General features: G+C 41.6%; 2 protein-coding genes across 4 annotated transcripts in view; one reads left to right on the top strand and one right to left on the bottom strand.

Annotated features, from left to right (window-relative positions):
- Nucleotides 1-5,520, bottom strand: part of LOC123954983 (uricase) — a 32,789-nt gene extending 27,269 nt beyond the window's left edge. The window contains exon 1 of the mRNA XM_046026493.1: nucleotides 5,425-5,520. Within this exon, the coding sequence (XP_045882449.1) occupies nucleotides 5,425-5,454 (30 nt within the window). The 5' untranslated portion in view covers nucleotides 5,455-5,520. The remainder of the gene's footprint in view (nucleotides 1-5,424) is intronic.
- Nucleotides 5,521-6,246: 726 nt separating this feature from the next.
- On the top strand, nucleotides 6,247-21,273 carry DNASE2B (deoxyribonuclease 2 beta). Of its 3 annotated transcripts, XM_046016844.1 has the most exons (6): nucleotides 6,247-6,367; nucleotides 9,630-9,807; nucleotides 13,097-13,178; nucleotides 16,160-16,321; nucleotides 17,669-17,866; nucleotides 20,817-21,273. In XM_046016844.1, exons 1-6 carry the CDS (start codon nucleotides 6,255-6,257, stop codon nucleotides 21,155-21,157), a joined length of 1,074 nt encoding a protein of 357 aa, XP_045872800.1. In that variant the 5' UTR covers nucleotides 6,247-6,254; the 3' UTR covers nucleotides 21,158-21,273. The 3 variants fall into 3 exon arrangements, with proteins under 3 accessions (XP_045872800.1, XP_045872818.1, XP_045872809.1); XM_046016862.1 differs by lacking the exon at nucleotides 17,669-17,866 and having other exon boundaries at nucleotides 20,829-21,273; XM_046016853.1 differs by lacking the exon at nucleotides 17,669-17,866.
- Nucleotides 21,274-21,501: the final 228 nt, after the last annotated feature.

Raw genomic sequence — 21,501 nt, 5'->3', positions numbered from 1 at the left:
AGACTCTATGTACAGGTGCTCAGTGATTTTCATACTTCTGCCTATTACAAAGGAAGAGAAAACTCAGTCACTAAATGTCAGGGGAAATGCTAATGTTCTTGCCAGCCTCTCCATGGTGCCAGTAGCCTTAAGGCTGGGAACTGGAACAAGGCCCTCCGGAGCTTCTAGATTGGGGGCAGGAACCGCCTCAACAAAGAATTGATGGAGACCTCCAAGAACACGGTGGGAAGAAAATGTTGCGGAAACACATACATTGAAAGATACCTCTTTCCAAATATGTAAGTCTTGAGAATAAAAATAACAGTAGCAACCATTTAGTGAGGGTTTCGTCTGGGTCAGGAACTTGGCGTGTATTATTCCCTGTGATCCTTTACAAGGACCCTGCGATGTTGTATTTTTAATCCACATTTGACCAAGAGAGATGCAGGGTTAGGTATCCTGCCAAGGTCACACAATTACTAGGTGACAGAAGGCAGGGGGACCCCCCCCCCCCACAATGACATGCTCTTTCCCGCTACAGGCAGAGTCTTTAGGGATGAGACTCTGGATGGCCAACCCATTCTTTAGGCAGAGAAAGGATACAGAGGGAGGGAAAAGTCTGTGCTACTGCAGAAACTTAAGTTTCTATGCCATTTTAAAAATTCCATTCATTGGACTCTACATTATCTTATCTAATCCTCCCAAAGTCCCTGCCATTTAAGAGAAAGTATCCCTGTTTTAAAAGAAATGGCATGTAAGTGAGCTGTCCAAAGTCCCGGGGCTACCACGCAGACTGGGACTGTGGAAAGAGCCCTGCTGAGACTGAAGAGCTTTATTCTGCTTACACTGCACCAGGCAGAACTCACCGATGCCCAGAGATACCCTGGTCCAGCCCATCCTTTCTCTAGAACTTAAGTCATGGTTTTAAATTGCAGGGCAAGGGGGCGCCTGGGTGGCACAGTGGGTTAAGCCTCTGCCTTCGGCTCAGGTCATGATCTCAGGGTCCTTGGATCGAGCCCCACATCGGGCTCTCTGCTCAGCTGGGAGCCTGCTTCCCCCTCTCTGCTTGTCTCTCTGCCTACTTGTGATCTCTCTCTCTGTCAAATAAATAAATAAAATCTTTAAAAAAATAAATAAAATAAATTGCAGGGCAATTCTCCACTCTGATTGATTCTGTGTGTACGGTTAGGATGCTTAAGTTGTGAAGTAAGGGAACACTGAAAAGCTGATGGCCCTTGGGGGCAGGATGAAAATTCAGCTTCCAGTCTTCAGTAACAGGTACTACATTTGAGTCAATGACTGACTTTCATCTGGGCAAGGGTGACCGCAAACAGGAGTGATGTTGGCTTATTTGTGGTCATTAAACCCATATCACCAAAGGACTGTTTTTAGCCCATCAGCAAAGACGAAAACATAACTGTGGCACAGAAGAAACAGGAAACAAGGAGGGTAGGAACCAGCATCTAATAAGCGTTAGTCACGTGCCAGAGGCTACGTACCCAGCCTCTCCCTGAATCCTGAGAGCACTCTGTGAAAGCACAGATCATGAGCCTCACCTTGAGAAAAGGAAGCTGGCAGTGTTGAGGTGAAATGGTTTGGTCAAAACCACATGGCTGTTGCAGGGGCACCTGGCTGGCTCGGTCAGTGGAATATGTGACTCTTGATCTAGTGTTTGTGAGTTTGAGCCCCATGTTGGGTACGGTGATTACTTACAAATTAAATTTTGGGTGGGTGGGGGAACCCAAACCAGAAGACTTTGGAGAGGCAGGGTCAGGCAGGGAACCCAGGTCTGCCTGATTGTTTTCACTATACCCATTTGCCTTTTTTTTTTTTAATGATTTTATTTATTTATTTGACAGAGAGAAATCACAAGAGAGGCAGGCAGAGAGAGAGGAAGGGAAGCAGGCTCTCCGCCAAGCAGAGAGCCCGATGCGGGACTCAATCCCAGGATCTGAGATCATGACCTGAGCTGAAGGCAGCGGCTTAACCCACTGAGCCACCCAGGCGCCCACCCATTTGCCTTTTTTTTTTTTTCCCTTTTTATTAATTTTTTCAGCGTAACAGTATTACATTATAAGTTCTTTAAAATTGGATTTTGCCTGCATACTCCTTTTTATTTATCTGTCTAGATTTAATTCATTATAAATTCCACATAACCCCAGAATAGAAACATCTGAAACCGTTTTCATTCAATCCATTCCTTCGTCTGTATTTATTTAGCTCCTTCTAGGTAATAAGCACCATGGTAAGTACAAAAGATATAATAACAAACAGGAAACATTGTTCTGCCCTGATAGATTATATACCAGAAGTTTGTACCCTCTACAGAACAAACCCTTTCAGTAAAAAATCAAAAAGTTCGTATTTTAGGCTTTCCAGACCATCTAGTCTCTGTTGCAACTACTCAACTCTGCCATTACAGCATAAATAGTTATACATAATGCATAAATGAATGGATGTTGCTGTGTTCCAATAAAACTTTATTTACACAAACAGGCAGTGGGTCATATTTGGTCAACAACAGTTTGCTGACCCCTGCTCTTGAGAGAAAGACTCAGAAACATAACCAAGTAATTAGAACACATTGTGATAATGACTCCCAGTGAAAAAAATACAGTGAACTCTGGGATATCTAAGCCAGATTGAGGGAGATCAAGGATAGCTTCCAGAAGAGATTGGCATCCACAAAGCTATGAATAATAAATAGTAATTAACAAAATAAAATTGCCAGTCTTCTTCCATTAATTCTATTTAGGTTTTCCTTTAACATTTTTCATGAACAATTATTTGTTTCACAAATACCTGTATCATGTTGCTTTTCTCATCAGTTTTCATCAGAATAATTCCAGTCCCTCCCCTTCCTCCCACAATAAGGATATCAACTTTTTCCTTCAGTCTGTCATATTTTAGATTTTACTCAGCCCATCAACAGTCCTATAAAGGTTTGACCATTAAATTAAACTTAAACAGATAAATTTTCTGGCATGTAAATCACACCTCAAAAAGCTATTGAAAATGAAAAAGTAAAGCCAGCAGTCTGACTTCCAGAAATCCTCAAAGGATGACCAAATTTCAGTGAAGGCCCTATAGACCAGGGTTTGGAGAAACCCAACTTTATCTCAACCTCAAGAAATTTTCACAGATAAGGCTTCAAAGAATATGGACTCACAGCCAAAAATAAAAAAGCAGACAGGGTAATGAGGTATCATGAGAGAGAACTGCAGAAACAACATACAGTGAAGTGTGACCTGAAGAGACAATGGATATTGGAATTATCAAACATAAAATATAAAGTAACATATTTAATATTTTTACAGAAATAAAAGAACTGAGTATATCTCCTTCTTGATACAGAGTGTCTCTTCTCTTGAGCAAAAAACAAGAGGCCATAAAAAAGACCAAGCAAATCTGAAGGGAAAAATAAATTGAACCTCTAGAAACACAATACTAAATGCATTAAGAAACAGAATAAACACAACTGAAGAAATAAAATTAGTTATTTGGAAGAGATAAATTAAGTAACAGAATAATATTGCCTAAGAGAGAATTGGAGAACGGGAAGATAGATCCAAATAAAGAATTAGGATTAATGCAGACACATAGGAGACAGAGTATATGCAAGAGACATAAAATGCACTAGGATGATATGACAGAGAGAATGTGGACAAGGCACAATTTCAAGGAGATCAGGCAGGACTGAGATTTTCCAGAATTACTGGATAAATGAATGCAAACTTTCAACTATGAACTAAGAAGCCCATGACCAAGTGAAGTACTCTACCTCATTCACTAGACTTGGCTAAGTTATAATGAAGGGATTTTCTACTGTTTTGAGAAGTAATTGTACAGTGAAGGATCTGTGGTATTTTTGTCATCTTCTACCACTTGGTCTTCAAAAGTGGGTAATGTGAAAACCATTCTATCCAGTTTGCATTTTCTCCATCTGCCAAATTCAGTTTCTTTTCACATTAATTTGCTGTTTTTAGCAAAATTCAGGACTCACTAGAATCTAGTCTTTAGGATAGTGTTGAAATCCCTGAAGCCCCTCAATGTCCAGTACAGGGTTCGATAACAAGTGAATGCGTAAGAAAGGTCACCGACTGCACAATCAGCATGATCAGGTCAGCAACAACTGGAGGTAAGAAAGCTTAACTGAAAAAAAAAAAAAAAAAAAAAGAAAGCTTAACTGAAAGTTGTCTCTGAAAGAAAGTGGCCTAATAGCATTTTTCCAGAGCTTGAAACAAAAATGGATTTAGCAAATAGCATCCTAATACAGATGTGCCCAAGCCCAAACACAGGAAGGGTTCAGGCTGTAATAAAAATGATCTTAGCTAATGTTTGTGGATCATTTACTTTTGGCCAGGCCCCATGCTAAGTATGGAATGAGGAGAAAATAGGAATTGTCTTACATACTATTCAACAAATGTTCATTAACCTTCATAACTGAAAACAAGTTGTTTATACTCTCTAAATGCATCAATGAATCCTAAGCCTGGGGTACTCAGCTATTACCATTATACTACCAAGAGCTATCACAAGGTAAAATTAATTTTTTTTTTTAAGATTTTATTTATTTATTTGACAGAGAGATCACAAGTAGGCAGAGAGGCAGGCAGAGAGAGAGGAGGAAGCAGGCTCCGCGCGGAGCAGAGAGCCCGATGTGGGGCTCGATCCCAGGACCCTGAGATCATGACCCGAGCCGAAGGCAGCGGCTTAATCCACTGAGCCACCCAGGCGCCCCAATTTTATTTTATTTTAACTTAGAAAAATAAATTTCATGCTATGAACGTTTTTAAAAATTGATTAAAAGTTTGAGGTTGTTGAAATACTCTTTTTCTGAATGCAATAAAAACATACATAGAACAAAATGATACCCACAGAGAAATGATCAGAAAAAATTTTTTTATTTACCAATTTGATAGGTTGCAAACCTGTCAGATATAGCACAGCCCTGGCTCAGGGCAGCAAACCTCAAAGTTTAGGATGTACTAGCATTGCCTCAACCCTTGTGTAAAAAAAAAAAAAAAAAAAAAATGCAGATTCCTACACCCAAGTGGAAGAATTCTGAGTTAGCAGATCTGCAGTGAGGCCCGGAATTCTGCCCCTTCTGCAAGCACAGGAAAATGTGGGCAGGTGGTCCAGACATCCCTCACAAAACTTCTTTAGAGAAATAGAGCTCCAACCCCTCACTTTCCCATGAACCCTGAGTCCTGAAAAACTCCAACCCAACCATAGAATATTTGCAAGATTCCAGTTTGATCTGGGTCTCTAAGTGACTGATCTGGACCCATAATCAGAGGGAGAGATCAGAGCCTTAATGATTTCCAGGAATAGGGTAAATCACTACTTTTTATGACAGCATCTTTAATAACTGAGCCAATTAGAGAAATTCTTTTCCTATCCCTATCTGCTCCCTTCCCTCCTCCACAAAGAGAATAGTCTCACCTTTTTATAGTCATCATGGTAATGGGCCATTTTCTCTTGGCCTTCAACTTCAAATTCAGTTTCAAGAGTGAAAAAGAAGAGTTTGGGCAAAACAGATGTTTTCTAATATTTTGTATTTGACCTGAAGGGTGAGCGGTCAATATATTTACTTGATTGCATTAAAACCAATTGGACACCAAGACCTCTTGAAACGAAAGCACCGTGTTGATTGGCTAAAACCAGAGGTGGAGACACTATGCAAACATCTTGGGTAAAATACAATTAAATTTGCTCTGACTTTGAGGCAACCCTTTGAAGTAGACTTTAGGAAATGTTTCTTTAAGACAGAGCACGTTAGAAGTGATAGATCCCAACTATGACTAAGACAGAAGGTTTAGTCATTTCTGCTTAATGTGTGAACGACAAGTATTTGTTTTCACTTCTAGAGCATCACGAGGGAAAGAAAAACATGACATATATTTAATTCCACATCTACTGATCAAGATGGAGTTTCCCTGCCTACTGAACTTCCTACTACATGGTGTTCACTCCAAAGAGTTAACTATCTATCCCTTCGTTCTCTCCAGAACTTCTGATGACTTTGCAAACCCGGCAACAATTGAGCACAAAAGTGTCCGGAGTCATGCTGGCACGTTGTGACAGAACCACACAATGACGTGAGGTTCGCTCTGTTCTGGAAATGCCCAAACAGCTAACGGCAGAGGTAAATGCAATCCAACATCAGCACCCGCACAGCCTGGGACAGACCTGAGACTCAGAGCCCTCAGTCTCGGGGGCAAGTTTCCCATGGTGGCAGGAGGTAAAGGTGGCAGATTTAAAAAAAAAAAAAAATGACAGCAAGACTTCTGAGAACAGCCCTTGCTTTGCTCTTCTTTGGCCTGTTTGGGGTTCTGGAAACAACAACAATATCGTGCAGGAATGAGGAGGGCGAAGCTGTGGATTGGTAGGTAAATGAAACGGGAGGATTCGGGCATGCAGGTAGAAAGCCAGAGCGTCTGAGGCAAAGCGGCTCACTGTAAAGTCCTAAAGGAATCTTCCACCCTGCCTCTCCCTTTTAAAAAGAGGAAATTAAAGTGTGTAAATGACCCACATATCCAAAAAGGAGCAGGCTCCTGAGTGCGGGGGCTTCCTCCTGAGGAAGAGCTCAGCAGCCCCTTGTGAGCCTGCATCGCTGGCCCCAGAGGGACAAGGCTGGAGGCCACAGAGGTGGGAGAGAGCTGACAACCTCTCTCAGTTGGCAATTTCCTCTCATTGCATTGTGCCTTTCCTAACAGAACTTTCCAACATCCTTTTAGAGAGGGAGAAAGGCAAGAAGGCAGACTACTTTCTGTCGGAGAACTTGCTCTTGTCCTTCTGAGAAGGAGAAAGAGGGCTTGATGGAGTGCAGCACGGTTGGGTTGACAGTGTTGATTAGGCAGCACACGGCAGTTGTTGGAGTGGGTGCTGGGTCACTGGCCTCCTTCATGGTGTCAGAGAGACTAAGCACAGCACCACATTATAGCTGTGGATTCTTCTAAAGCTTAGATCACCTTTTCACTCTTTCATTAAGGTCTTTGGTTTTGACATTATGGTTGGCGTCAAGGCTTTGTGTAAACTTCAGCTAAAGAACACAGATACACTCACTCAGTCTCTCAGCAAGCAGTTACTGAGCTTATGCCGGGCCCTGTGCTGAGTATTGAAAATACAGATGTGAATGAAACATGGTTCTTGCCCTCCAGGAGCTCAGTTATGCCGTGAGGGCACAGATGGGGCCATTAGGGAACAGTCAGCCCAAAAATCTTCTCTGAGGAAGTAGTTTTGAGCTAAGTTGTTGTTGTTTAAGACTTTATTTATTCATGAGAGAGAGAGAGAGAAAGGCATATTCCCGTTGGAGCAAGGAGCCCACATGGGACTTAATCCCAGGACCCTGGGATCATGATCTAAGCAGAAGGCAGACACTTAACTGACTGAGCCACCCAGGCATCCGTGTTTTGAGCTAAGTTGTTGTTGTTTAAGACTTTATTTATTCATGAGAGAGAGAGAGAGAGAGAGAAAGGCATATTCCCCTTGGAGCAAGGAGCCCACATGGGACTTAATCCCAGGACCCTGGGATCATGATCTAAGCAGAAGGCAGACACTTAACTGACTGAGCCACCCAGGCATCCCTGTTTTGAGCTAAGTTTTAAGAACAATGATGAGCTGGTCAGAAAAAGCAGGGAGCTACAAGGGCATTTCAGGCCCACGAGGGAGTAGGGGCAAAAAGGTAGAAAGCCATGGAGAGAGTGTGGAGCAGTTCAGTGTTGCTGGTCCTTCAGAGCATGGAGAGATGGCAGGAGGGAGCTCAGCAAGAGGCAACGGCCAGCTCAAGAAGGGCTTTGTGTTCTGGGCTGCAGAATCTGCTCTTGACCCTCAAAGGGAGCTACTAAAGACCTTCGAACAGGGATGTGAAGTGGTCAGGTTCATATTCGAGAAAGTCCACTGGCAATACTGGGAAGGCCAGCTTCATGGAGACCAGTCTAGAGTCATGAACACCTACAGGACTAATATTATGGTTGAGATGATGTGCGGACCCATGTTAGAGAAATGGCAGTCAAATGAGAGAGGAAGGTACATTCTGAGAAAACTTGTCCACAAATGGGTTGAGGGTCGTAGGATAGAGAGCTGAGTTAGGAAAGACTTTCAGACCGTTGGCATCTCTGACCATACAGATGTGTTCCCCAGCTGTGGAGAAGAGCAGAGTTGGACAAAATATTATAAACTTGGTTTCAAAAATATGGAGCTGGATGTCTCTGGGACATGTATGCATTTAGGCTTCTCTGGACCTCAGCGTAGAGGTCTGGGCTACAAAGAGATCCAGGAGTCTTCAGAATATAACTGGAAATGGTTACCCAAGAAAAATGTTTAAATGCACAAGTTCTCATCTGGTGTGTCGTGACATAGATCTCCAGCTCTTCAGTGGCGGGCCACTACAGCATGAATGACACATAAAATGTATTTTTGCCACAGCTGAATGGACATGTTACTTAGCAATAACCGTCAGAGAGAATTCTGAGCCTGAGCAGACAGGGAGGCAGCCTCGAACTGTTACAACTCATGGTGAGAGTCAATGGGCAGAGCAACATCAGGCCAGTACCAAAGAACGATCTTACGTTCCTGGTCACATGCGAGGATCCTGCCCTGAGAATAAGAACGCATGCATGGGGCGAGGAAAAAGCGCGTGTGAATAGAAGCAAGTGTAGAATGTGACGCTTTTATGGGCAGCATGAGGTACTGGCGTGCAGCAATAGTGAATGCATTAGGATGTTTGCTTTCTTGTGAGTATTTGACAGTGCATTGTGGGATTTTTGCGTTAGAGAGTATTTGGCTAGACCCGGGCGGCTTTGCCCTCAGGGGACTTTCAACATTGTCTGCAAACATTTTTGATTGGCACAGCTGCGGAGTACTATGTCATCTAGTAGGTAGAGGCCAGGGAGGCTGCGATGCCCAGGACACCCCCCCACAACAAAGGATGATCTGGCCTGAAATGTGAGCACAGGCCCATTGAAAAGCCCTGGGCTCCATGATCCGGCCACCTCCCCTCCCTGTGAGATACCTTAAGAAGATATACAAACAGGAGATAATAGTAAAGAAGGCAAACTGCTTACTTGATTGGCTGGTCTTGGCCCCGATCCCTCAATGCAGGGCAGTCTGATAAACAAGCAAATCTGAAGGGATAAACAGCTGAAGAATGTGGCTGAAGCCAGAGGGTCAAGGGAAACGCCATCTACTCTGCAGGCCAGACCCAAATCTCAGACCCAGCCAGCCAGCTACAAACACGTGAGCATGCCAAGCACTTGGGGCAGAAGAGAAAAACACACCCAAGGCCTTTGCTGTCTAGCCCTGGGCTTTGGTCTCTCCCCAGTGCAGCCATATGGACTGTGGAAACAGAAGACAGTCGCTGTCTTCTTTTGTACACATTGTATGCAGTCAATGTGTACAATGTGTACATGGGCTTCACCTACAGGGACCCTTCCTGCCAGGCCGGCTACTGTCTCGGGACATGTCCAGTCAGATTCACAATCCTTCTCTGGGAAGGACCAAAGCCAAGGGTGAAAATAGAGGTGGAAAGCTGGAGCAAATCCTTTTCCTTGGACTTAGGAAACACAAGTAAAATGTTATGTTTCATTGCTTCACACCAGGGGAGCAGTCAATAGATGTTAGTAATTCGTGATTATTTCCTTTGTTAGGTTTACCTTTTATAAGTTACCTAAAAGGCAAGACAAGGAAAGCAGACAGACTGGGTTAGAATACCTATACCTAGACTCCACCACCAGAAGCTGGAAGAGGAGTAAGCAGCTCATGAATTCCACCAAGAGTGTATTGGGAAGGACATTACAACAATTATACGAAGACTATGCCTCCAAGGTAAGCTGTTGTTAATCGTTCATCTGATTCATACAAAAATGCATAACACAGAATCTCAACCTTCCAAGGGATTTAACGCTAACCTACCAAAACCCCCAGTCTTAGCAACTTAAAGTCAGCTGGCACAGAATCTGAATCAGTCTAAGACCTTAAGGATTATGTCATCAGACTCAATGGTGATGCCAAATTATTGGCACATTCAGCACTATATCCAGTAGTATCACTGGGTAAGGTGTGAACTGATTACATATGGAAGGCTTCGGGCTGCCAAACTCTGCCAATTCATTCGGGACTTGCTATCTTATCCCTTTGACAGAAATAGAAATGAGCCCCCACCTGTTATAATGCAATATAGACCCGCAGTCAATACGCCTTGAGGAACGGATTGCTTATGCTATGGTGGGGATGAGTGGCAGTGGCCCTCATGAAGGTTTCCAGTTGGTCTTCCTTTTAATTTATCATTTTCCAAATAGTAGGTAGAGAGCTAGGTTTCTAACACAAGGCCCAGAACTAGCTTGCCCAAATGCAGATTAAACCTGCTATCTGGACTTGATCAGGCAATGAGCTAACCAAAGAAACAGAGGTAAGCAGGCTGCTGGCTCCCTGTGGGCAGTCTCCCAATGTTCCAGGCACCATCTGCTGTTCGGCGACACGACACTGCATTCCAACCAGGGGTGACAAGTAAAATCAAACAATAGTATTTGGTTGCATGCATGTATGCATTCGCAACACTCACTTATAGAGAAGTCAGTGTGTGAAATGACTCAGCACTTACAGCATGCTGGGCCTTTGCATAGGTCAATAAATTTAATCCCCACAATACTGTGTTAGACCCTAGCACTACGACACAGGTATATGTGAGTATTCACTCAAAACATGCAGAGAGCTGTCCCAATGTGTGCTGATAGTCACTTAATTCACCTGCCATTAAGACCAGCCTTCAGAGCCAAGTTACAAGGTAAGAATGTATTTATTTGTAAGGCTCACCAAGCACTGTTCTAGGTGCTTTTTAAAATTATTTCATCCCAGCAGCAACCCTGTTTTAAATTACAGGTTGTTATGTAAAGTCAAACTGCCTGCAGCTTCTTCTGCTTTCCAAGGTTGGGGATGGAGGCCGGGACCATAACCCATCAGTGAGGAAGCAGCACTTCCCCTCTTCCCTTCCCCACTGGGAAGAGAAATGAAAGAGCAACATGGTAGAGCCTCTGTCATTCACCTTAGTTGGGACAGATGGTTCTTACTTTGGCTGAGTATAATAATGAGCTTTGGAGGCCCAACACTAGCCTCAGAGCCAGGAGGGCAAAAGAGCTAAACTGCTCTGCCAAATAAAATAGAGTAGATGAGAGCTAGGAATTAGAAAGCGTAAGAAACACAGAGGGAGACCGGGAGCAAGACCGTGTGGTGATGTAAAACCATTCAATGTTTCGCACCCCCAGTAAAACCTGCTCACACGCAGGCCTCAAGGGATGGATTCTGGAAAGAAAGTGACAGTAAAGGGGCTGATTTCCATGTCTGATTCACACAGAGCCAAAAGAAGAGGAGCAACAATAGTGGGTGACATTCAAGGGAGATGGGGTGTTCTTTGGAAGCTGGAATTCTGTGCCAGAGGTGATGGTGAGACAGAGCCCCCCCACCTGCCAACCGGGAGTTCTAACAGCAGAATTCGAGATGAGACCGACTGGTTTTTAATCTCAATTGCCAAGATGACCTGGGCCAATATCTTGGTTGCACTGGGCATTGTTGCCCTTCTTTTGCCTTTGTCAATAAGAACCTTCCATTCACCTTTATAATAACATTTATCAAATTATACTGGAGTTGCTTGTACTTGCTGTCTGTAGTCCCTGCTAACTAGGGGCAGAGATTGTACTAGTCTTGTCCAACATTCAGTAGTCAAAATAATACCCAGCCTGTGTCCAGAGGCACATGCGTAGGCCTACCTACTCCCCGGTCCATGGTCTTCCCCTTTGTCAGAGAGCCTTTCTTCACTAGGGCTATAACCTGTTTAACCTTAGCTAGCCGTTACCCTCCTGGTTAGCATAACACACTTCATCAATTATAAGGATAAAGTTCCTCACAGAATCTTCCCAGAGCCCCTTCACATTGTATGCCAAAGGCACACAATGGCCTCATGACCACATTCAACACCAGCTCATTGAATCACTGTCAGGGTCCTCCGGCTGAGGATATGAAGGCCAACAGTAGCTCAGTAGGTCAGTTGTGGAAAATGAGTGTAAAAAGACAGCTTCTTGTCCTGGATATTCCTAAATATAGTAGCCAGGAATGCTTCACAGGCTATACGGTGCATTTAAAAAAGGTTTTAGATTACATCGAATAATGAAGCAATTGTAAGCAACTCAGTTATTGACTTATTTTCTGAGAGAAAAGGAGGAGGCTTTTTTTTAAATTGAGGAACCGGGTTGTCCTTTATTGCTTTTAATTATGTCCCCAAGATTTTTAAAAATATCAACATTACTGGCTTCAGTAAGAATCACTACGTCATGACACCAGTGAAATGGAACCACACAGAACTAATATAAGTACATTTCTAAAACATGACATAAGAGAGACCACCAAAAATAATAGCTTCATTTTTACTCAGAGATTTGGCCCACTGTTTAGAAATTTTACTCATATTTTGCCTTACCAGAGGAAATCCAATATCCCCACACATTCAATTTCACCACTTTTTCTAAGCAGGAAACTATCAGGTGAGAAGGTGAAGTGACACTGAGAAATGGATTGAAGGAAAATCCTCCCCTCCAGGGAAGTAGTGGGAGCAGAGAATGAGGAATCCTGATTAAACACAAAACGCTAACCAAGAGGTGAAGTACAATGCAGGCAGAGGAAACCAGACCCTGACAGCCAGTTCCGCATTGTGCCTCTAATATCAGTGGAAAAAAACCCAGGTGTAAACCTTGGCTGATTGTTCCGACTTCATTTCCTGAACAAATATCTAAGTACTTCTTTATTATAAACTGGTTGCCAAATGAGAAACACGGGTCCAAAACAACCAAGAGAAATAGGAATACTGCCCTCAGATACACAGCAGGAAGCGTAGGGTTCCTGTAACATAAGACAAAGCCGTGCGTGGTTGAGAATGGGCTTCCTGTTCCCTGTCTTGCCTGGCACAAAATTCATATTGATGGGGAAGCTGCCTATTAGGAGAATGGATGACTTTTCATGTGTATTAATGAAGGCTCTGTATCGCAGTCTGGGTGGCTGGTAGAAATGTTGTAAGCATTTATGAGCGTAAGAGTGACACCTTTATAACCCTAATGTGTTTCTGCAGAATAACAACACAGCCTATCTACTCTACAATGATGGGGTCCCTACCTCTGTGAATTACAGCCGAAAGTATGGACACACTAAAGGTATGACAAAAGCTGTTAGTTTCTCTTTCCTATTGGCAATCAACATTCTCTTCAACATTCTATCTTGAATATTCTTATGTTGCACACCAGAAAGATAGCTTTTCTCCTTAATGGTTTATTTTGAGTTATCAAAATGCATTATTTCTTTATTACAGGTTATAATCATATCATATGACTTGGAAATCTCCTTTTCACAAATTCCATTCTATTTCTTTTTTTTTTTTAAGATTTTATTTACTTATTTGAGAGACAGAGATCACAAGTAGACAGAGAGACAGGCCGAGAGAGAGAGGAAGGGAAGCAGACTTCCCTCTGAGCAGAGAGCCCGATGTGGGGCTCGATCTCAGGACCCTGGGATCATGGCCCTAACCGAAGACAGAGGCTTTAACCCACTGAGCCACCCAGGTGTCCCCATTTTATTTCTTAACATTTAAAAATACACACTTTGGGGGCACCTGGGTGGCTCAGTGGGTTAAAGCCTCTGTCTTCGGCTCAGGCCATGATCCCAGGGTCCTGGGATCGAGCCCCGCATCGGGCTCTCTGCTCAGAGGGAAGGCTGCTTCCCTTCCTCTCTCTCTCTGCCTGTCTGTCTACTTGTGATCTCTGTCTCTCAAATAAATAAATAAAATCTTTAAAAAATAATAAAATCCAGACCAATGCAATAAAGCAAATATCACAATAAAGTGAGTGAAATGAATTTTTTGATTTCCCAGTGTATACAAAAGTTATGTTTACACTATGTTGTAGTCTATTATGTGAGCAGTAGTATTAATGTCTAAAAAACGATGTATGTATCTAGATTTTAAAAATACTTTATTATTAAAAAATGTTAGCCATCAAATAAATAAATAAATAAATAAATTAAATTAAAATAAAAATACACACTTTGTAGCAGAAATCCAAGTACTGAATACTGGGAATATCAGCCAGTGTGTGTGTTTGTGTGTGTGTGTGTGTGTGTGTGTGTGTACACATGTCTCAGTCAGGTTCATTAGGGTATAATAGATATAGAATAAAATTCATTCTTCTTAGTGAATGGTTCCTTTTGAAATAAACATTTTTGAAAAGTATTTTTAAATAAATTTTTCATATTAGGTAATTTTGTTATATATATTAAAGTTTTTATCATAGGAAAAGTTATTTTTCTATTTATAAACTATATATATAGTTTTTCTATTTATAAACCATATATATACATAAAAATTCAAAATGCCAGCCAAAAAAATCTGTAATCCTAAGACCATTAGATAATCACATTAATCCTCTCTACTTACCTTTTCTATGGTATGTATTTTAAAACATTTTTATAAAACTATTGTAATGACTATTTTCAACCGCTTTTCAACTTAATGCATCATGAATAATTTCCCATGGCAACAAGTATTTTTCAGAAGGTCCCAAACTCATGCTTTCAGGGGCAGGCAAATGGATGTCAGCAAGCCAGGTGGGCTGAACTAGCAGGTCCCTGAAGAAATAGAGGGCGCATACTTTGTCAAAAGGACAGATAGTACTCAGCTTGCCTTTGGGGGATGCAATTTTTCAGGAGATGTTGAAAATTAGTATTTGTGGAAATTTCCCCCAGTGTTTAAATGTTGGCAATGAGCTCAAAGTCTTAAAAATACTCTGTGAACATAATCATATGTATCTGCAGGCTAGATTTGGCCACTGGGCTGCTACTTTGCAACCTCTGATTAAGAATATAATTTGTAATGGCTGTCAAATGTCATGAGCGTTGAAAGCTTTTGATTTAGCCAAGATGCCTTCCTGATGGTCCTATTAGCAAGGAATGCAGCAATTTTTATAATACACCACATTCTCCAACCTCTCCTCCAACAACCCTCAACCACCATTCTCACTCCACCCTGTTAGTTGCTAAAAGGATTTGGGAGAAAGACTGGAAAAGGAATGGAACCCCATGTCCAGAGAGGTTGTTCTCTTTGCCAACAGATGCATGACATCCTGTGGCATTGGTACCGGGGGCTTAGGATTTCAGGCAAACAGCTCACTCATCTGGGCAGAAGGAAGCTTCTGAAGGTCATCCAGGTCTGTTAGGCAAAAGGACTTTGGACTTACATTTTCCACCGGGACACAGGGAATGATTCTATATCCACTGAGAGACCAATAGTGTTCTTTCTTAAAGTGTGTTCTTTGCAAAAGAAATAACAGATAGGCACTTGATTTCCATTCTAACAATAAGACAAACATGAATAGCTTTATATTTGCATGGTCATATGCAAACTGGAAAGTCTAGTCAGCATACCCAAACTATCCCAGTTTATTTATAAACACAGAAATTGTCACAGATGCCTGTTGGATAGGATTCATTTTGCCATGTCACAAGATGATGAAAATCTTTCTGTTTCCTTCCTTTCCGGTTTTCATGTTATTTTGCTCTACAAATCTTCACTAAACACAATTACCTGGGATGTTTTGGCATGGCTTCTCTTTTAATTCTCTTTGCCTCTTGTTTCTGGGCTTGTGGAATTGACTAGTCTTCTACAGTTAAAGGTGCATCGGTTTCTTAGAACAAATTACTATAGGTACATTTCTCTGTTTGGTATTTTTCTCCTCCAACTCTTTTTTAGCCAGCTTTTGAAAATAGCTGCTTAGCAGTACAGAGCCTCATTATCTGAAGCTTGCCAGGTGACTGTATAGTTTAACAAGGTCACATTCCAATTAAGCAAATTTGCATTCTGCCAAAACAAATTCTCCTTATGGTTAGAACATGAAATTCCTCTTAGCTCTTCATAGGGTGGCTGCCCTGGCTGCCCTGGTGGCTTCTTATCAGTAATGGGGCTAGGTGATGTGTGCCCAAATTGGTTTTGAAATCTTTGAAAAACAAGCATAAATCTTTGTGCTTAGTAATGGAATAAAACTTTGGCCTGAAATATAAATGGGCTTAAATGTTGCAGCTTTGAACCCTATTGTTCAATGGAGATTTTGCTTTTCTAATGTATCTGTATTAACTGTATTTTTGGTAGGCTTACTGCTGTGGAACAGAGTCCAGGGAATCTGGCTGATTCATTCTATTCCCCGGTTTCCTCCAACTCCTGAAGAAGGCTATGATTATCCACCCACAGGAAGAAGACACGGGCAAACTGGCATCTGCGTAACTTTTAAGTACAACCAGTATGAAGCAATAGGTAACACTAGAGTATGTTTAAAAAAGAGATAGCAATGTTAAAGAAAGGATTTGGAAATGTATTAATAAATGCATTACTTCATCTATTTCTCTATTCATTAACACTCTGACACCTGGATTCTACTAGATTCTAATATTGACATTGCCATGGTGAGACCTTGGGCTGTTTCACTTACTAGACCTTTGTTTTCTGATCTGCCAGTGATGTCTTTGAAATTGATCAGGGGTAGTATTTTCAAATATCTGCAGTGGCCATGCTGGTAACAAAAATGGGTGAAACAGATGAGCAACACTTCATGGGCAGTGGGATCAGAGATAAACTGGAGTGTTGAGTCTCCCCTCAAAAGCCTCATCTCTGCCATGTGGCTCTGTAGGAAAGCAGACCTAATGATACCAGATCTCCATATTTTTCAAGAGGAACTAGAAATATCGGGATGGGAGAGAGTCAGAAAGAGAGCATGATCTCAATCTTATTTAAAAAAATAACTGTGCAGATTTCATGTTACCTGCAGGCCACCAACCTGACAGCTCCAAGCCATGGGGTCTTCCTTTGAGATCCCAAGCTCAAGTGGCCAAAAATACTTGGATTTGGAAGTGAAAACTATGGATGTGGATTTGGAAAACTATGCTGGGGGAGGAGGAGAAGGAGGAACGCTGTTTTACCAATCTCATTTTTACAGAGGAGGCTGCTAAATTGTAGTAAAGAGTGATTTACCTCTAAGTATAGGAGGTTTAGAACATATTTTTCATAAAATTCCCACCTTATGGCAAGGATTACTGAGGCTCTCACTCAAAGCCCCAGTTTAACTACTTGAGTTCCAGTAATGATTAGGGAGATGAATCGCACAGAGATTAAGTATACATGCTGATGAGCTAACCATTCTTTAAGCTGGATGAACGGTTCATGGTAGTTCTCTACCTTTGCATATGTACATATATGAGAAAGAACCAGATGGCCGCCAATGTCAGACTGCCTGGATTTGAATATCAACTCCATCAGTTATGAGCTTTATAACCCTGTGCATGCAACATAAATTCTCCATTAATTCATCTGTAAAATGAAAATAATGATAAAAGAACTTACTTAATAATATGGTTATTGTTAGGATTGAATTAAAAACATGTAAAACCCATAGGACAATGCCTGGAAAGTAGAAAGTACTCAACAGGTGTCAACTACTTTAACCCAGAGTAATTTGAAAGCTATTGTTTTCAAGAAGGGAATATTCTTGTTTTTGTTTTTTGTTTTGCTTTGTTTTTTTTTTAACTCAAAACAAGATCTATAATATCAACAAGCATTTCCATCTGTGTCCTAATTCTCAGCTTTTCTTTCTGTTTCTTGATTCAGATTCTCAGCTCTTGATCTATAACCCAAACATTTATAGCTGTTCCATCCCCGCCACCTTTCACCAGGAGCTCGTTCACATGCCCCAGCTTTGCTCTGGTTCCAGCTCGTCAGAGATCCCTGGCCGGCACCTCACCGCACTTCAGTCAGCCAGGGGCCAAAAATTCCTCCATTTTGCAAAGTCTGATTCTTTCCTTGATGGTATGAAAGATCATGATCCAATCATATGTAACGTTGCTATTGGACTCACTCTGGATTATATAGAGGAAATACTCTGATTATTCAGGGGTAGGGAAGTAGAAGAGAAGGGAGGGAAAAGGAAGTAAAGGGAAAGGGGAGATGGGATCAGTTCAAACATCTGCCTACTCTGCTTGAATAGCAAAATTGCTGATCCAGCTGCCAAAATATCTCACAATATCTCACAACCATCCAACCAGGGGCCAGTGAAAACTCTCAGGCTGCAGCCTCTGTTGGGCACAAGACACAGCTCTCTCCTTCTTTTTCTATTCTCTAAGTAGCTATTTAAAACCATCTTTACCCTCAAGTCCTTTACATGACTCTGCCGCCTCATTTCCAGCCTTGATTTCTCCTTCCAGAGAGAACAGAGATCACCAAGGAGAAACCCCTTCAAGGACAAACCCCACCAAAAATAGTATGGAGGTTCCTCAAAAAATTAAAAATAGAAATATCACATGATTCTATAATTCCACTACTGGGTATTTACTCAAAGAAAACAAAAACAAAAACACTAATTCAGAAAGATATGTGCAGCCCTTTGTTCAATGCAGCATTATTTACAGTAGCTAAGATATAGAAGAAACCCAAGTGTTCATCAATAGATGAATGAATAAAGAAGATGTGGTATATATACACAATGGAATATTACTCGGGCATTAAAAAGAATGAGATCTTACCATCTGTGACAAAATGGGTGGACCTAGAGGGTATTATGCTAAGTGAAATAAGTCAGACAGAGGAAGATAATGATTTCACTTATATGTGGAATTTAAAAACAAAACAAATGAACAAACCCCTCCCCCCCCCAAATAAAAGCAGAAATGGACCCATAAGTACATAGGACAAACTGATGATTCCCAGAGGGGAGTGGGTGGAGGGATGGGCAAAAGGGTGTAGGTGACTGGAAGGTACAGGCTTCCAGTTATGGAATGAATAAGTCACAGGGATGAAAGGAGCAGCCTGGGGAATGTAGTCGATGATACAATAGCATAGTATGGAAACAGATGGTAGCTCCACTGTGGTCCGCATGAAATGAAGAACAGAGTTGTCAAATCACTGTGTTTTATACCTGAAACTAATGTAACACTTTGTGCCAGCTATACATCAATTTTTTAAAATAGCTAACAACAACAACAACAACAACAACAACAACAAAAAGAACACACCTACTCTCAACAATCTTATCTGTTTCCATTCCTTTTCATGAGTTTTCTTCTACCCCAACAGACAAAGTGCACCCCTTGTGCCTTGGAACCCATCCCAGCCTCAGAATACCTTGATTCATCCACTTGATCTGTTCTCCCTCTTCTACTTCAACAGGCCCACTCTATAAGCTCTGTCCCCTTAGCACACAAACATCCCCAAAAACCTTCCCTCAGTTCTAGAGCCCCTATATCTGTTTCTTCTTTCCTTCCAGATTTCTTTTTAAAGGACTCTTCAGAGCCTTCTCTTGATCAATGCTCCTTCACTGCAGTCTTGAGCCTCTGTCGGTAGACATGCCAGTCTCTCCCCAGTCACCAATGACTCTCTTAGTTGACCTCACTGTCTTCCCTCTTTGCTTCCTTCCTTCCTTCCTTTTATATTAGATAAAATTCACTGAATGCCTGCCACTTGCCAAGCTCTGTGTTAGGCACCAGATAGAGATCCAAAAATTAACAGGACAGAAATAGTCTCTGCAGAATCTGGCACTGTTAAAACACTTTCCTTCCTGAAACACTCCCCCTCCCTGATTTTGGGGAGTATACAGTCTCTTGGTCTTCTTCCCACTTCTCTTAAGTCTCTTCTGCCAGGTCCTCCTCCTCTGCCTACTACTTAGGTGGCTGAGTTGCCACGTGGTTCTCTACTTATCCTATCTCATTCTACATACTCACTCTAGACGCTTCCAGCAAGCCTTCAGGTGATTCCTAAGACTAGATCTGCACCCCAGATCTCTGGACTGACAGATGTATTCAAAAGTGGGTGGGACATTTCTACTTGGAGGTGGCACAACCACATCAAATTCAACATGCCAAACTCATCATTATCCCCCACGAATCCACTCTTTTTCTTGTATTCTGCATAGTCAACTGGGGACTCTAGATCCCTCCTTTTTCCTCACCCCTCTCTCAAGTCATCAAATTCAATCAGCTCCAGGTCCTTAGTAACACTCACATTTATCTTTTCCTCTCCAAACTTTCTGCCACTGCTACGGTCCCACCTGTGTTTATTGTCACAGTTGTTGTGACAACCTGATGTTTTCCCTATCTCCAATCTAATGCACCTTTCACAGTTCATCCTCTGATTGCCTCTTGGTTGATATTTATGATCAGAAACCAGTTTCTACTAATTCTCCATTAACACTTCTTTAAAAACTTCCCCATTGAGCGGTGCCTGGGTGGCTCAGTTGGTTAAGTGTCTGACTCTTGATTTCAGCTCAGGTCATGATCTCAGGGTCATGGGATTGAGCCCTGCACTGGGCTCAGAATAGAGTCTGCTTAAGATTCTCTCTCCCCCTGCCCCTCCACTTTGCTCACTCTAAATAAATAAATAGCCCCAGTGATTTCAGGAAAACCCAAACATTTTGGCATGATTTGCAAAGATCCCTTGAATCTGGCCCCTGGTTACTTCTCTAGCTTTATTCTTTCTGAAGATCTTTTCAGTACAAAAACATATATTGTTCTCTTATTTGTGTGGAACAGAGGACATTTTTAAACACCAACGTGATCTCAGTAATAAGGATAATAACTTTAATTTACATATCACTTTAGCACTTACAAAATGTTCTCCTGTCCACTATCTCAATTATGTTGTTATTATTGTGCTTATGACATTCACATATCAGGGGTGAATGATGAGTTCCAGTGCTGAGGATATTTTCAGGGACTTATCTAAGTACAAATACTAGCCTTGCTATCTTTCTCCCTATAAACTCTAGACATCTTTGCAGCCTGGATGGCTCAACATCTGAAGACACACTTGCTAACAGAAACCTGGCAGCGGAAGAGACAAGAGCTTCCTTCAAACTGCTCCCTTCCTTACCACGTCTACAATGTCAAAGCAATTAAGATATCTGGACAGTCTTACTTCAGTTCTTACCAGGATCATGCCAAATGGTGTGTTTCCCAAAAGAGGACCAAAAATCGCTGGACCTGTATTGGAGACCTAAATCGGAGCCCATACCAAGCCTTCAGAAGTGGAGGATTCATTTGTACCCAGAATCAGCTTATTTACCATGCATTTCAAGGACTGGTTTTGTATTATGAGCACTGTAACTAAACTTGGTGAAAGGACATAAGTACTATCATTTTCACTGCTGACAATGAGTCTTCTTCCATAAGATTCATTATATATCAAAACCTTGTGAATGTAGCTGTACTCCACATATCATCAAATAAAATGCTTTTCTACCATGTTTACCATTTTATCTTCCACTTAGTGGCAATTTATCTACTTTCTATTTATATGTCATAAACATACATTTTTATACATTGCTAAAGTGAGAATGGATGGAGTGGAAGAAAAAATATTCTCTGTTGTTCATAGATTGACAGACTATCTCCTAGATTAATTGCATCTCCTTCACAAAGATTTCCTGACTCTTCTCATTCTTTGTTGAAGGA

This window comes from Meles meles, chromosome 1 (genome assembly GCF_922984935.1).
Source record: "Meles meles chromosome 1, mMelMel3.1 paternal haplotype, whole genome shotgun sequence".
NCBI lineage: Eukaryota > Metazoa > Chordata > Mammalia > Carnivora > Mustelidae > Meles > Meles meles.
This window is presented reverse-complemented; position numbering and strand designations above follow the sequence as displayed.

Excerpts from the sequence above, each read along its gene's own strand:
- DNASE2B (XM_046016844.1), top strand. The coding sequence starts at position 6,255 with ATGACAGCAAGACTTCTGAGAACAGCCCTTGCTTTGCTCTTCTTTGGC. Across the intron at positions 16,322-17,668 it reads CAACCAGTATGAAGCAATAG|ATTCTCAGCTCTTGATCTAT; the intron begins GTAACACTAGAG and ends TTCTTGATTCAG. Across the intron at positions 17,867-20,816 it reads GTCTGATTCTTTCCTTGATG|ACATCTTTGCAGCCTGGATG; the intron begins GTATGAAAGATC and ends TATAAACTCTAG.